The sequence below is a fragment of the Epinephelus moara genome, chromosome 14 (genome assembly GCF_006386435.1).
Source record: "Epinephelus moara isolate mb chromosome 14, YSFRI_EMoa_1.0, whole genome shotgun sequence".
Taxonomy (NCBI): domain Eukaryota; kingdom Metazoa; phylum Chordata; class Actinopteri; order Perciformes; family Serranidae; genus Epinephelus; species Epinephelus moara.
Window position 1 is genome coordinate 5,756,615 of NC_065519.1, and position 15,595 is coordinate 5,772,209.

Below are 15,595 nucleotides of genomic sequence, written 5' to 3' on the forward strand. Positions count from 1 at the left end.
AACATCTTTATTGTTGGTTAAGTTTCATTACAGAGCTGCAACTACTGAATATTGTCATTACTGATTAATCTGCCTCTGGAATATCCTAAACATAGTGAGAAATGCTCATCATCATTTTCAAGGCGACGTCCTCAAAATGTTTGGAGCATGGAGGCCAGTGTAAATACTTCTTTTTTATATCTGTTACTTAGTCAGTCTCTCTCTCAAACCTGGCGCTGACTAAATTTTGAATAATGTTCCAGATGGATAGTATTTTGTGGTGGCCTATCATTGCATCTCGCTGGTAAAGGGGCTAAAATTAGCGTGCACACCCAAGTGTTGTATTTCCAACACCGCTGATGGCAGCTAGAATCGATAATACGTGTGACTACCATGGAGTTATTTGTCTTGGGAGTGAATGCTGATTGTAACCTTTCCCATCACTTTGAAAAACCATGTGTTCGGGGCCGTACACATGCCACAAGGTTGCTACTCTTCTGCCTTACCTGGAGTCCACAGGTGCGGTGGAGTCTCGCAAATGCCATTTTAGGCTCTCGGAGGTGACAGCAGGACATGATTTTTTTCACAGATTACCGGTCTCATATACTACCGTGTGGATTTAGTGACGGTTTCAGATAAATATGACAAAATTATTTTTATAAAAGTTACCAACTGTAGCTTTAAAGGAAGGAAATTGCTTCTTTTTTAAAGTCACATAACAAAAAATAAAATAAAGTTAATCTGATTTTATAGAAGAAGAAGAATACAGTTGTTGTAGCGTCCTGATGTGAGTCTGTCTGGTCTTTGTCCTCAGCTGGAGGTGTCAACCCGTCTTTTGGAGACGGCCACCTGACAGGTGTGGGGAGGGAGTCCAGAGCTCAGACGCTGCAGAGAGGTGAGTGACCAGCAGAGGGCGCTACATGACTTCATTACAGTCTGCATCTCCTACAATGGAACCTGTGTCAGTGGATTGTCTTGTTGCTTTGTTTTCATGAGTAGACGTCAGATGATGCTTTTGTGGGAACTGCTGAGGGTCAGAATCTTCATTCACAAACATGTCATGTCCAGTTTTGTTTATAGACATTTTGATTAAGCACACAGATCAGGGAAATGTAATGATATCAAGAAGATGTAAAGTTAACTGAGGAGGCTGCAAGCATCCTTTATATGTTGTCCGTGATCATCTGTATCTTCGCTTGTTCTGTTGAGCAAATGTCGTCTTCTGAAAGCTGCTGTGTTGCAACACGTTGGTGTTTTTAACCTCGTCTGACACAACAGCCGAGTAATTAAAGGCTTCTTCAGTGTTTTCAGAGGTGATTTACCTCAGATCTTTTTATCCCGTTTGTTCAAAGAGCTCCTCTCTTACAGTAAATGCATCTTTTATGTCACAGCAGCAGCTTTTTTTTCTCTCTTCACTTTGCTTTAAACACATTTTGATGAACTGTAATATCATACAGAGAGTTTCAGGGTTAAATGTCTGTTTTTATTAGGTACATTTTAAAGTTAAATCACTTTGGTTCAGCTTTGTCCTCGTGAGTCTGATCTGATGAAAGGTGACACACCCGAACAGCGTTATGACTTTGTCTACTGACATAAAGCCTGTCAGAAACCGTTTCATTTATATGACGTGGCGTTTATGTAGTTTGTTTATTTGAGCAGGTGATAATGAAGCTAGTTGAGGAGGCCACAGCACAGATATGAAAACTACAGGTCAGGGCGAGCTCTAGTTCACCTGGTAGAGCGTGTGCTCCATGTCGGCTTGGCGGCTGCCCTTTGCTGCATGTTCTCTCCTCTCCCCTCCTCCTTTCCTGTCACTCTAGCTGCTCTATACTGAAGAAAAAAAAAAAATTGTTAAAGGCATTGGATGTAGGATTTTCCTTAAAAAGGTATCGACTCACACAGAAGTGTTCTCGCGTGGCGGTGTCTGTATCTTTGGATGACGATATGATATTTGCTGACATCAAAAACTCTGCAGTGATGCGATTTTCGATTCAGGGGCCTGTGATCGATGTGAGACAGTATCAGAAAATATCGTTGTTTCTGTTTGGACCCCAGGAAGAGTAGTCGTTACAGTGGTAACAACCAATGGGGATCCTAAATAAAGAATAAGAAAAGAATTGTCTTTTTCTTGGCTCGCGATATTTCGACTTGTCGACATATGACGTCAAACTGTTACCCACGGCAACAACAAGCATGGCTGAAAGCGAAATTATTACCGACTCCATGGTGGTTCCACAAAGAGGAGCAGCTTAGGTAGTGTGGAATAAACTGTGGCGTCCTGAATGTTTTATGAACAGCCCCGGACTTCTCAGAGTCTTTTAGCGAGTTAGCGCTCAGAGGGAACTCAGTCAGCGGCTCCTCTGGCAGCAGCACAGCATCTCTCCCTCTCCTCTCTCGCCGTGCGCACACGGTTGTCAGTGTCGTCGAGTGATTTTGTCATAAACCTTTGGTAATGTAAATGCTTTTTTACTAATTTGTCATATCGTCAAGAATATCAAAATTGCAAAAATACCCTGAAATATCATGTCATTATTTTAGGGCCATAACGCCCACCCTTTGTAAAGGTCTTATAGAATATATTGCTGCACTATATCTGAAGGAAATTTCCCGCATTATGAACACTCATCACATCCTGGCGAATAAGACCTTGTGATGAAAGTGGCTATTGTGCTTCCTGTAGGTCAAAGCAAGGTACTGCTGGACCACGAGGCAAACTGCTTCAGTCTGCTGAGCGTATAGACGTTACATTTTTAATTTTAACTGGTCATTATAGTTAAAAATTCTCACCTTTTGAATGAAAGTTTTAAATAAATCATGACAGCCCTGTTACAGATGAGCAAATACTCATTTTTTATCTCTTCAGAGTTTTTCTCATTGAGATCTTGGCAGCTGGACAGTAAGACGACACTGTCAGGAGAGACTTTAGTGAGTAAGTCAAACTGAAAATGTAGAAGTGGAGGGTACAGAAATAGTATTCCAGGACAGTCGCTGCTTTAACCTCCCATTTTGATTTTCCGTATCTGTGTTAAACTGGTGTCAGGTGATAACATCGGTCCTGTCGATTATATATCTGTCAGGTTCTAAATGGACCTGGAGGATGTTGTGTGTGTGTGTCCCTGGACCTCACACTCACCACTGTAGTCTAGAAACACATCATCAACAACAACTTGTAGAAAGACACACACACACACACACACACACACACACACACACACACACAAAAAAAAAAGCTCAGCTGATGGTTGGCTGGCTGCCGGGTAGAGAGTCAGAGCAGCTGGTTACCGCGGCGACGACCGTCTGCTCCGCTGACGATGTTTCAGCGACGGAGCCGCAGAGTCACAGAGCTGTCAGACTGCAGCAGACGCTGAGTAATGGTAGAGTGTGTGTAGATACAGCGGTGGGTGGGTGTATAGGGGATTAGTTGAGTCAGTGTGTGTGTGTGTGTGTGTGTGTGTGTGTGTGTGAGAAACGGAGAGGGAAAATAGGAGGATTGGGGAATACTTGTGTTATATTCTGTGTGTGTCTTTGACTGTGTGCGTGAGAAAACAAGTTTCGTAACTGTGTGTGTATAGAGGCGTTATTTAGGATATGTTTGCCGTGCTGTTTGACTTTATGTGTGTATACCAATATATTTCCAATATACACACACATTATTCAGATGTTGGGGTTAATGACTGCAGCCTTCTTGCTGGGAATGAGACGAGAGGATCAATACCACTCTCAGGTCTATATGGTCATTTGAAGCTGGAGCCAGGAGATGCTTAGCTTAGCTTAGCTTAGCTTAGTCATAGATGGAAAGCACATTGTTGAGCTTGTTTCAGGGTCCTAGTGTTGTGCATGGCTTACTGGGACCCTATAAAAATGTCTAATTAGGACTGGGAGATATGGCAAAAAATATCACGATAATTTTCCGCGTATTGATCAATATCGATATTTATCGCGATTTATAATTTGATAATGCTGCGAGTTTGAAAAGTATCCTGATAATGTCTGACACCTGAAGAAACCAAATGTTTTTCCAGCCTCGCACAGCACTTGTCGTAAAGCTGGAGCAGAGCAGTTTGAGAAAAATATTTCCTGCCCGGGAACTCGTACCTGCAGTCTTGCCATCTTTCTCCATGGTGCTCATGGGCATCATGTATTTGACAGTCTGTCACTGCAAAGTGTTATATCTTTGCTCCTTTTTGATCGCTTCTCATACGGGGTTATGGCGGCAAAAGACGACACTGTTGATTACTGTTTTGGTGCAGCCCAGCTAGCGCCGCCCACAGCAGCTGAAGTGTTCGGCCGTTGAGCAACACTTGTTGGTGGACTTGCTGCAGTTTCCTGGATTTCCATGCTCTCAGTGTAGTCGCTTGGATGCCACCTTTTCAGGTGATGGAAAAGGTTTGTTGTGTTTCCCGTCCTGTTTGGCACCAACTGACGACAGACCGTCTTTGCCCGTGCGTCGTTGCCTTTCAAATAGCCAAACCACTTTCAAAAGTACTGACGTTGTGTGACCTTTTTTATCCACAGTGTTGTCCGTTTTTGAGGGTATAGTGAGCTCCTCTTCAGCTTCACCTCCTCATCTCAGCACAATCTTTGCAGTGAAAATTGGGCGTGTACAGTGACGCTCATCTCCAACACTGCAGATTGACTGACAGCTGTCTGTTAACTCCTGCTGCATGACACACTGTTTGGATCTGTCTATGTCTATCCAGTAAAAATGACTTTAGTTTATCATCGTCATCGACATACGTTTAATTGCGTGCCCGTTTCGAGATCGTTTTATCGCCCAGCCCTATGTCTAAGAACACATATCGCATTAAATGTCCAGTGTGCAGGATTTAGGAGGATATATTGGCAGGAATGGCATATAATGTAACAAGTATGTTTTCTGTAGTGTATAATCACCTGAAAATAAGAATCATTGTGTTTTTGTTACCTCAGAATGAGCTGCTTCTATCCACAAACGAAGCAGGTCCTTGTGTCTGGAGTCAGCCATGTTGGACCACTATGTTTCTACAGTAGCCCAGAACAGACAAACCAAACACTGGCTCTAGAAAGGGACATTCACGTTTTCACGTTGGCCACCGTAGTTCGCAGCTCCTCTTTGGCAATTTTGAATATTATAATTTTTTTAACTATTGGTTTAAATCACCAGGGGTGTTTGTTTGGGAGAGGAGGCGACCTCTACAATAATTTGGCTCCCGGTTAAAACCTGTTGGACGTATGGATCAGAATAAGGTGAGCACACAAAAGCAGGTGCAGGGCTAGCAGCCCTTTTACAAAGTGCTAAACAGCGTAGGAGAAACACTGACTTGCAATGTGAAATGGCTTTTTTCAGTGTTTTTATCGGTTTAAACCATCTGGTCCATTTGTTTTGGAGAGGACTTCAGCAGATAGTTTGGCTCTCGGTAAAAACTTCCTGAACAATGAACACTGAAGGAATTCCAACCAGGAGATGTTTTAGCTGGTTACAATCTGCAATCCTCTCCCTAAATCTTACACACTGTCCTTCAATTGATATAAAAACTTAAGCGTAAAAAGGACAATTTTGTGGTTATATAGGGAGTTTTGTGCTGGACTTTTTTGGACGGGCGCAGTGCAGTCTTTTTGTCACGATGAAGTTTCCAGACAGAGTCACTGTGCCCGGCCAAAAAAAATCTGTCACATAAACCGAAATTATATTTGTACCTATTAACAAATGTGTTTATTAGTGAGCTTTCGAGGTGTCTGTGGTTGTTTTATTACCTTTTGGTAACAGCCGTTTCCTCCTGTTTTTACTCTGAATGCTAAGTTAACTGTCTGCAGGCTGAGGCTCCATATTTACTGTGCAGACATGAGAGTGTTATCGATCGTCTTGAAGATTACCCACAGTGTATTCCTTCTAAGTGTGTGTGTGTGTCTGAGTAAAAGTTGTGTTTTTGTATGTGTGGAAGCTGACGTTTTGTTGTATTTGTGTGTGTATGTGTGTGTGCGTGTGGCAGTGGGAATAGCCTTGTCGTGCTCTTATTGTGTGTATCTCTGTGTGTGGGGAGAGATTTATGGCCGTCTGTGAGTCTGCAGGCGTCTCTAAGAGAGGAACAGCTCTTCTTCTTCTTCTTCTTTCTGTCCTCCACAAACTTTCCCCAGCGGCCGTCTGCACCTCCTCCTCCTCCTCCTCCTCCACCGTCTCACCGCCGACTGATTCATATCTGGGGGCACAAACCCCACCTCTTCCTGTATTTGTGTAGGACAATAATGCATCACCAGTCCCTCATGTATTGGTGCAGTGTGCAGGCACGATGACTGGAATTTAAATGCAGCTTTAAAGTCAAGATTTATGTGCAAAACACACTTTGTCTGAGGAGTCTGAATCACAAACTGAAGCTGCAGTAAAACTTGATTCTCATAAATCTAGACGTTTAGCTGGAAGGTGTATAAATATATTGATACCACAATATGAGGCAACACTTTGTGACTCAAGTTATTTTACATTGATTTTACAATGAATCAAATGACTCTGCAGTGTGAGACCACAGCTGAAACTACTGCCCAGATACATTTTTAAAGGAATAGTTTGACATTTTGTGAGATATGCTGTCTTGCTAGAGTTAGACGAGAACATTGATACAGCTCTAATGTCTGTTTGTTAAATATAACTCTGGAGCCAGTTAGTTTGGCGTTGCATTAAGAAAGAGGAAACAGCTAGCCTATTGTCTGGAAACAGCTAGCCTATTGTCTGGAAAAAGGTAACAAAATTCACCTTCCAGTATCTCAAAGGGCCTCGACCAAGCAGACAGTCGCCGTCGGTCATTGTCGAGCTAGTCTGACTCACCAGATGTGGACTGTGGCTATAAGTCTACAGCAAATAAAATAGCCTGTAAATACACCTCAGAAAAGCTCAGACTCCGTCTCACAGGACTCTGATGTTGATCTGTTTTGTTACACAGCCAGCTGAAGTTGATTTGCGACATCTTTTAAGTGTGGCAGCGACATCAGCCTCGCCAATGTACTGATCTGTTCCACTTCACATTTGCTTCTTTGCCTGTGGTTTTAATGGTTGCAGTGAGTTCCTACAGAGTTAAAGTACAGTCAGGCTATACGTCCAAAGCAAGGATTATCAAATTATGTTTGACCCATTTATCTGAAAGTCTAAAAGTTGTTTTTTGAGGCCTTTTCTTATGAGGAGCCATTTTAATCACAGTGTTCGCCTCCCAATGTGCGCCCAGCACTATTTTGCAAGGGCACTGTTGTGGTACCCTGGGCTTTGTGCCACTCGCGATACTTGTGAGTGGTTTAAAGAAACAAAAACAAGCCAGAGCATTTTCCCCCTATAGCAGAAAGATCATTAGTGATTTCGCTAGACCTTTCTCTAGCGCTGACACAACTTTGTCAAGGTAGGTTGGCGACACGACACTAATGTTGGGCCATCAGTGAGAGTCTGTTGCGCTAGTATCTCCTTCCAACCTCTCCAGGTAATGAGTATAATAGAAGACGTGCCCCAGGTACAACGTTTAGTATGAAATCAGCCTGAAAATGAAGAAAATCTCAAACAATTGCATGAGAGTGGCAGCACAGTCGCGTAGTTGTCGGATGCTTGTCAGAGCTGGCCGATGCTACGCTATGATTGGCCAGTCTGCGTTTGAGAGGCGGGACTTATGCTGTGTCAAGACCAATTGCTCCACATCGGGCGACCAAGGCTGATCATTTCGAAGGCTCTTTCAAATGTGGCCGAGAAATGCAGCCTTCTTTCCCAGACTCAGGAGGATGCAGTGGATGAATCCTTCATGGCCCAGCTTATCCCAAGATGCATTGCTCCCGTGACGATTATATATTAAGTTAAATTAACCAACAGTTGTTTACAAGCTAACTGTTGTTAATATTACTGTTAGCTAAAAGCACACAGCTTAAACAATCTCAGTTTAATAAGTTTACTTGAAAAGGTCCATCAGCCTGAAACACATCAGACGGCGGTGTCTCTGGTGGTGAGTCATCTCCTCAAGTATTAAATAAAAAATATATATGATTCAGGGCTACCTAACTAACTAGCTTACTCCTTTTTTTTGTCAAGCACAGCTGGTTGCTAGGTAACAGTAACGCTAACAGGTCGGGGAGAGAATAACTGGTGATGCACCCAGGAAATGCTCCGCAGACCAGATCATCCCATTACGGCCAATGTTGACCGCGAAGGCCACGTCCTTCAAAGGCTGCAGCCCTGAATTGAGACGCAGCTTTAGTGAGGGGTCGTTACATTACCGTAGTTTTTTGGTCGGTAGGTAAAGCAAATCTAGCAGCCATTTGCATCTTGCATCAGTGCTTTGACCGATGCTAATCTCCAACCCTGATATTCGTACAGGTATATGTGTGCTGACCCCTGTTGTAGTTTTAGTTGGGGGATGTGTTTGAGCAGTGACTTCGCTATGTGTCACAAGCTTTCTTAGCTTTTTGATTCTAATAAATTAAAAAAAATACCAACAAAGGAAATGTTCTTACACCTATTTGCCTTTTTTAAACAGAAATACAGTCGTACACCTCCTGAATTCAAGTTTCTCTCTTCCCCCGAACAAAGACTGACGTCAGCTTTGTTAATTCATTGTAAAACACACCACGACTGTCTTGGTTCATCTTTTCACTGTTTCAACAAGCACTTACTCTGGTTTGGTAGAAATAAACCTTTAATTCATCAAGTTCGATGTGAGAATATGCTGCCTCTGTCTTTCCCTGCTGTGTCTTGCTACCCGCCGGGCTGCGACTCTCACTCATTCTACAGAGGCAGACCATTAAATTAGCAAAATGTCAGAAATCGCCCCAAACTGATAGCTCATACATTCTTCCAATCACCTAACCCTACTCAGTTCTCAGGGAGATGATTTAGTTGTTACCTCATCACTGATGCTCAAAGCTTGTCTCTGGCATCAGAGATAAACTTTCTCTTCTGGCTGTCCTCTGGTCCATGACTCTGACCCTGTCCCAGTTTATGCTGTTACTGGTTTTATTTATTATTTATTAATTTATTGAAATCAGGTGTTTTAATCAGACCCGTATAGAATCAAGCACCTAGCCATGCAGTCTCCATTTGCAAACATTTGTGATACAAAATGGGTCGTTCTGAAGAGCTCAGTGACTTCAAGCGTGGTACTTTGATAGGATGCCACCTTTACGATTTCATCCCTGCTGGATATTCCACGGTCAACTGTAAGTGATATTATTAGAAAGTGGAAGCGGTTAGGAACAACAGCAGCTCAGCCATGAAGCAGAAGATCATGTGAAATCACAGCGAGGTCAACGACTGCTCAGGCGCATGGTGCGTAAAAGTCACCAACGCTCTGCTGATTCCATAGCTGAAGAGTTCCAAGCTTCCACTGGTATTAATGTTAGCACAAAAACTGTGCGGCGGCAGCTTCGTGGGATGGATTTCCATGGCCGAGCAGAGCATGCAAGCCTGACATCACCAAGTCCAATGCCGAGCGTCGGAGGGAGTTCTGTAAAGCACACTGACAGACTGTGGAGCAGTGTAACGCATTCTGTGGAGTGACGAATCACGCAGTCAGGCCTCGGGTTTGGCGGATACCGTGAGAAGGTTACCTGCCTGACTGCATTGTGCCAACTGCAAAGTTTGGTGGACGGGGCATAATTGTATCGGGCTGTTGTTCAGGGTTTGGGCTTGGCCCCTTATCTTCAGTGAAGGACAGTCCTAATGCTTCAGCATACCAAGACATTTTGGACAATGCTATACTTCTAACTTTGTGGCAGCAGTTTGGGGAAGGCCCTGACTGTGCCCCAGTGCACAAAGCAAGGACTAGAAAGACATGGGTTGATGAGTTCGGTGTGGAAGAACTCATCTGGCCCGCACAGAGCCCTGACGTCAACCCCATCAAGCACCTTTTGGATGAACTGGAACCGAGATTGTGAGCCAGGCCTTCTCGTCCAACATCAGTGCCTGACCTCTTAAATGCTCTACAGAATGAATGGGCACAAATTCTCAAAGAAGCACTCCAGAACCTTGTGGAAAGCCTTCCAAGAAGAGTGGACAAGAAGAGCCAACTCCATAAAGTATATGTATTTGAATACGTCGTTACGCTCCCTGCGTTCAGATACTTGTGTCCATATAGTGTATCTCAAAGGTCAAGAATGAACTTTAACTCATAAACAAACATGAATGACGTGCTCCTTCTGGTGATGTCGTTGGCTCCACTGGACGTCATGTATGTGATGTCCTGATAAAAATGACAGGCTCATGTTTAACTGGACCATTAATTTACAGTTTTATAATCCAGGTGTACGTAGGTGTTGGTATTAATAGCTCCCCGGATAGCCTCATCAGATCCTGTGTGGATGTATAAATGCCACTCTGCTTCAGGGTGTCCCAGTTTTTGTTCATGTAAATGTTATGAGGTGTTATTTATTTATTTGGAGGCTCCTATTAAGGAATCAGTCGCTGTTTTGAGCTTTTGAGCTGACGAGTCACGTAAAGGGCAGAAAACTAAGTTTGTGTTTTTTTGGTAATTACAGCTGCAGTGCTGAGTCTCTGCCCTACTTATCATCTGTGACACAAACTTTGTAGAAATTAGGGGAGCTGTTAACTTGTTTTATCTTCACAGTAGTTGCTTCAAACCAGAGCAACAGATACGGAAACTCCTTTGAACCCCCTTTGCTGTTACGTCTCTAAATTTGCAAAGCTGTGAGTTAAATTTTTAGGGGTTTTCTTCTTGTCTCCTGCCTCCAGGCCTGTGGCTTGTTTGTTTCTGAGGCTGTCTGGCTTTTTAGGGTTATCGATATTTGTGTGTATTTTCTGTATTACTTAACTGCATGTCTTCTGTTGTGTTTAGTTTAATTTTTAAATGGACAATAAAGTGAAACAAAGTGATTTTGAGATTAAGGGAGAAGTGCTAAGTGTCGGAGCATTCAGTTTAGTAGATTCATATCCCAGTTGACAAAGGAACAAGGAGTTACAGAGCACAATTGTTTACAATCATGTACTGAGATTTTGGGTTGTGTAAAGTCAAAGAAAATTTATGAATTATGAGGCAGAACACAGCAGAAAGACATCTGTATTGAAAGAGTCAAGAATGTGTTAAGACCTTATCTTTCATGGTTATTTGTTTCCTTATTTTTGACAAAATCATTTTAGCTTGTACTTTTTCTCAAGCTTTTCACAGTATCTCAACAGTTATCAGTAATATATAGCGTATATAAATATCAAGTGACTAGTCCATACCCATTGGTAGCTTTGTCACCTTCTACCTATGCCAGTCCTCAATGCCTATGTGCAGTTTCACAAAGATTGACCACGTCAGTGAGTAGAAAAACGTGGGACAGACAGAATGACTGACTGACAGAATGACACACTGACAATGTCCATGAGTATGTACAGCATACCATACCATGACTTAGTCATACCAAAAATTAGAAAGAAAACAACAACATTGGTCCACAGGGGGAGCCACAGCGATTGGTCGCATTTTAGCCATTTTTAAGCATTTTTCTGTTGTTATAGCGCCACCCAGTTGCCAATTAGAGTTAAATTTCTTCTTGAGGCGTCCTGTTCTACATATCTACCAAGTTTAGTAAAAATCCATATGGCGGTTAGGCCTAGATAAGGAATTAGCTCTTTAGTGCCCCCATTTTGTTTGATGGGGTCAATAATGGAGGGGTCCCCTCAGATTATGTGTGGTCATATGCCTACAAAGTTGCGTGGTGATGGGTGAAACCCTTGAGATGTTATACACCTTTATGTGATGAGCCACGCCCTCCGCAATATTCATTGCCTTATAGAAGCTCAGTTTTAGTAAGTTTTCCAACTTTTGCCAAGAGGGAACTTTAGATNNAGATATGCCCATTCAAAGTTTGCAATTTCAATCGGTTGCTATAGCGCCCCCCTTTGGCCAATTGATGTAATATTGCTTCATTCGCATCCTCCCATGACCCTCTACCACTGTGCCAAATTTCACATGGATTGACCAAGTCAGTGAGGAGAAAAACATGAAACACAGAGTTTTCATCATTATATAGTAAGATTGAAGACTGTGAGATGCAGTTCATGAAAAGACAGTTAAGTGGACCTTGAGTTAAGATAATTTTGCCAAGTACTGCTCCCAAGGTTCAATCTACCACTTTGGTCCAGACTGTAATGTCTTGAGGACTTCTGGATGAATGATGATGAAATGTGGCTCAGAAATTCATGTTCCTTTTTGGAACTGTGTTTTATAACGTTGGTGGCCTTCTAATTTTTTTACCAAGTAAACACAAGCCCTACCTCTTTTATAATGGCCTAAATACAGTCTCAGCCAGAGTTGCTAAAGACTCTCATTGCTGTTCTGCAGTATCTCATGATCAGTAATATCAAAAGTGGATGTTAAATCAGGCAGAACTGAATCAAAGTCACTACAAGCTACGTTCAGGGTGCTTTCACATCTTCCTTGTTTGATTCAGTTAAATCTAACTAAAGTTTGTTTGCTCCCTAAGTGCAGTTCGTCTGGGCAGCAATCACACTCCGGTGTGCACCAAAACAACCAAACCGAGACCTTCTTGAAGAGGTGTTCCAACCTGGATGTGAAGCAACTGCAGTCACATGACACATTGTTTGGGTTAAACATGAGCATGTTACAGTCCTGGAGGATTATTAATGTGCACCTCCTCCTGTACTGCCTTAATATGCACATTCAGCACATCCAATGCATCAAAACATTGTTTTCTAGTTGGAGCCGCGCCTCGTTTTCAAACTGTATGGTTTGACTAAAATTAACAATGACAGCAATATAGCCCACGATGAGCGGCGCCAAAATCAACCTGCGTAGTTGTCCCTCCATTGTCACATTAGAAAGTGTCACATTTATCTTGCAAGTGTACTCTTCTTCAACGTTTGCTTTACTTCCTGGATTTTTCCCACATGGAAATTCTGACCAATCAAGAGCAGCTTTCTCACACAAGACATTTGATCTGGTCCGCTTGTAAATGCTGCCGTGAGAACACGAACCAACTCTAGGCAATTATACAACTTTGTGACAACATTAGTCCCTGATTCAGACTATCACATCATCTTCATCAACAGATGGAGTTGCCCAGTTTTCATGGAATGGTAGATTTTAGTTTTGTGGTTTTTCTGAGCACGTCTTGTTCATGTTGTCTTAAAAGTGTGAACATTTCTGCAACAACTGAGCAGTTTTCATCTGTTAATGACGATCCATGTGATTAATCAGAATCAGAAATACTTTATTGATCCCCGAGGGGAAATTAAATTAAACCTCCAGACTAAATGCTGTTCTATCGTCTCAGCTGGATGAGAGACGGATTCAGAGCAGTGTTTGTGTGTGTGTGTTATGCTGATGTTGAAATCTTCTGGTTTCAGATCTGTTGGAGTGCTAAACTGAAACAGCATGACGAGACGCGATGAGCTCAGAGCCTCTCACATTCCCAGACACACTCACACTTTGTGTACGAAGATATTAAGCATGTTGAGCTCATCTGCGGTCATGAACTCTACACACACACACACACACACACACTGCAGCAGCTCAATTACAGTAGTTATAAACTCTTGTAACCTGCTGCGACACCTGAACTGGTTTGTGCAGTGTGTTGGTGTGTTTGAGTCTAAAGACAGAGCACACGTGTGTTGCGTGTGATGACATTGTTATGCAGGCTTCTGCGTGCACATGTATGTTTGCACACGTGTGCGTAATGGAACCCTCGTGCTTGTCTGCAGTCGTGTTTGTCCTGACATGTTTGCAGATGGGAACGTTTATGTGCTGGTGTAATGATGCGTGTGTGTGTTCTGGTCTCTGCACCAAGAACGGGTTTTAATTGGGCTCAGATACAACACATTCATGTCCTTCTCAATGGTCACTGTGTCAGACTGGGTGATCACGACACCTTACTTCCTCTCCTCTGCCATGAAGGTGTTAAAGTACTGTTCTTTGTGCTTGTTTTTCCTCTTTGCTATATTAATGCTAAAAACAGACGGGGTGCTGATTACTTGAACATATTTGTTAATGAAAAATGGTCGCCATGTTTCTGTGAGCTGACGTGCTTTTTGTTATTCGTGTGTCTTTCAGCGAGACAGAACATCAACAGTCTGGGTCACCAGCTGCAGATGAACAAGCACTGTCTGGACACGGCCCTGAACTTCTACAAGATGGCGCTCATGAAACACCTGACCCGCGGCCGCAAGTCCTCCCACGTCATCGCCGCGTGTCTCTACATGGTGTGCCGCACCGAGGGAACGCCACGTATCCTTACTGTTCATTTTCTTTCTTTTCCAAAATGTCTTGCAAATGTTTAATGAGCCAGAAAAGTAATGCAGATGATTGTTGTCTGCATCCATGGTAACAGTGCAAACAGGAACTGCTATGAGCTAATTTTTTTCCCAGTGCAGACTCATCAAAATGTGAACAAATGTAGGTGTAGTCCACCGCAAATTCACTGTCTCGGGACAACATGCTTCCTGTTCATATCACCCCAGCAGCGTCTGTGCAGGTAGTTAGTCAATAATGGGGATAAGGTGAACACATACTACAGTATCCCGGTTTCTTTTGGATCACTCCAGCTAGTGTATTGGCGCTTCTCATAAACGGCACACTCCGAAAACAAGATCATAAACGGGTCATTCATGTCCTGACAATCTCCTTCTTCCATTCATGTCTGGATAATTCTGGTGAAAATCTGGACGTACAGACAAAAAAATCCAAACTATTTCAAATTGTGTAAACCCTACAACATGTGTAGACATGACGAGTAGTAGCCTGGCTTATTCTGAAAATAACAATGTCGAACATGCCGTGCTAAAATGTCTGGTCTCTATGCAATTAGGACTGCAATTAACAGATATTTTCATTATCAATAAATATGCTGATATCTCTAAGATCTCTAAAATATGGCCAGCAAAAGCCGACATATTTGAGTTCTTTGTTTGGTCTGAGTCCAGAACCCAAAATATTCAGTTAACTCATGAAAAACAAAAGAAAAAGGATCAAATATTCATATTTCCTAAGCTAAAAACAAGTGATTATTTTTGCAATTTTTGCCACAAACATGACTTAAACTATCCCTTCACTTATCAAATCATTGCTGCTTGATTTTCTGTTCTTCGACTTACAAATTAAATTCATTGTTTCAGCTCTACGTGCTAAAAGCCTGTAATTAGACAACAAAATGTGCAACAGCAGCACTTGTGTGTGTGTATAGATACACAGAAATCCAACCACACTCCTGACCTGAAGCAACTGGTGGTAAAGCTACCAACTTATCCATCGTCCTGCGTGTGGACCGTGTGTGTGTCAGTCCAGTAAAATGTTGTAACAAAGTGTAAAAATCACCTCTGAAAGGAAACCTGATCAAAGACTTCCACAATTGAGGAGAGCTCCGTTTCCTGCCCGCATCAGGAGACACTTTTCATTTGATCGCACGTCTAACAGCTGAGTAAAAGTTCGGCGTCAGCGGAGACAAAGTTGTGCGTTAAATTTGCCAACCTGCATCTTAAACTGATGGAGAACGGCACATCAAAGTCTGCAGGTTACTTTTGATGTGAGCCAGCGGAGGCCGGGCCGCCCGTCACTGCCTTTCTTAATGTTTCATAATCTGCTAACGGCAGCTTATTGAAGTGGAGAGCGATGTGTCATCGTCGGGATAATGGGACTTTTAGGTTCATGCTTTA

General features: G+C 42.6%; 1 protein-coding gene across 1 annotated transcript in view; it reads left to right on the forward strand.

Moving 5' to 3' along the window:
* The first annotated feature begins 434 nt into the window (after positions 1 to 434).
* Positions 435 to 15,595, forward strand: part of LOC126401136 (transcription factor IIIB 90 kDa subunit-like) — a 153,567-nt gene continuing 138,406 nt past the window's right edge. Inside the window, exons 1-3 of the mRNA XM_050062238.1 lie at positions 435 to 539; positions 772 to 874; positions 13,998 to 14,171. Coding sequence (XP_049918195.1) covers positions 435 to 539; positions 772 to 874; positions 13,998 to 14,171 — 382 coding nt within the window. The remainder of the gene's footprint in view (positions 540 to 771; positions 875 to 13,997; positions 14,172 to 15,595) is intronic.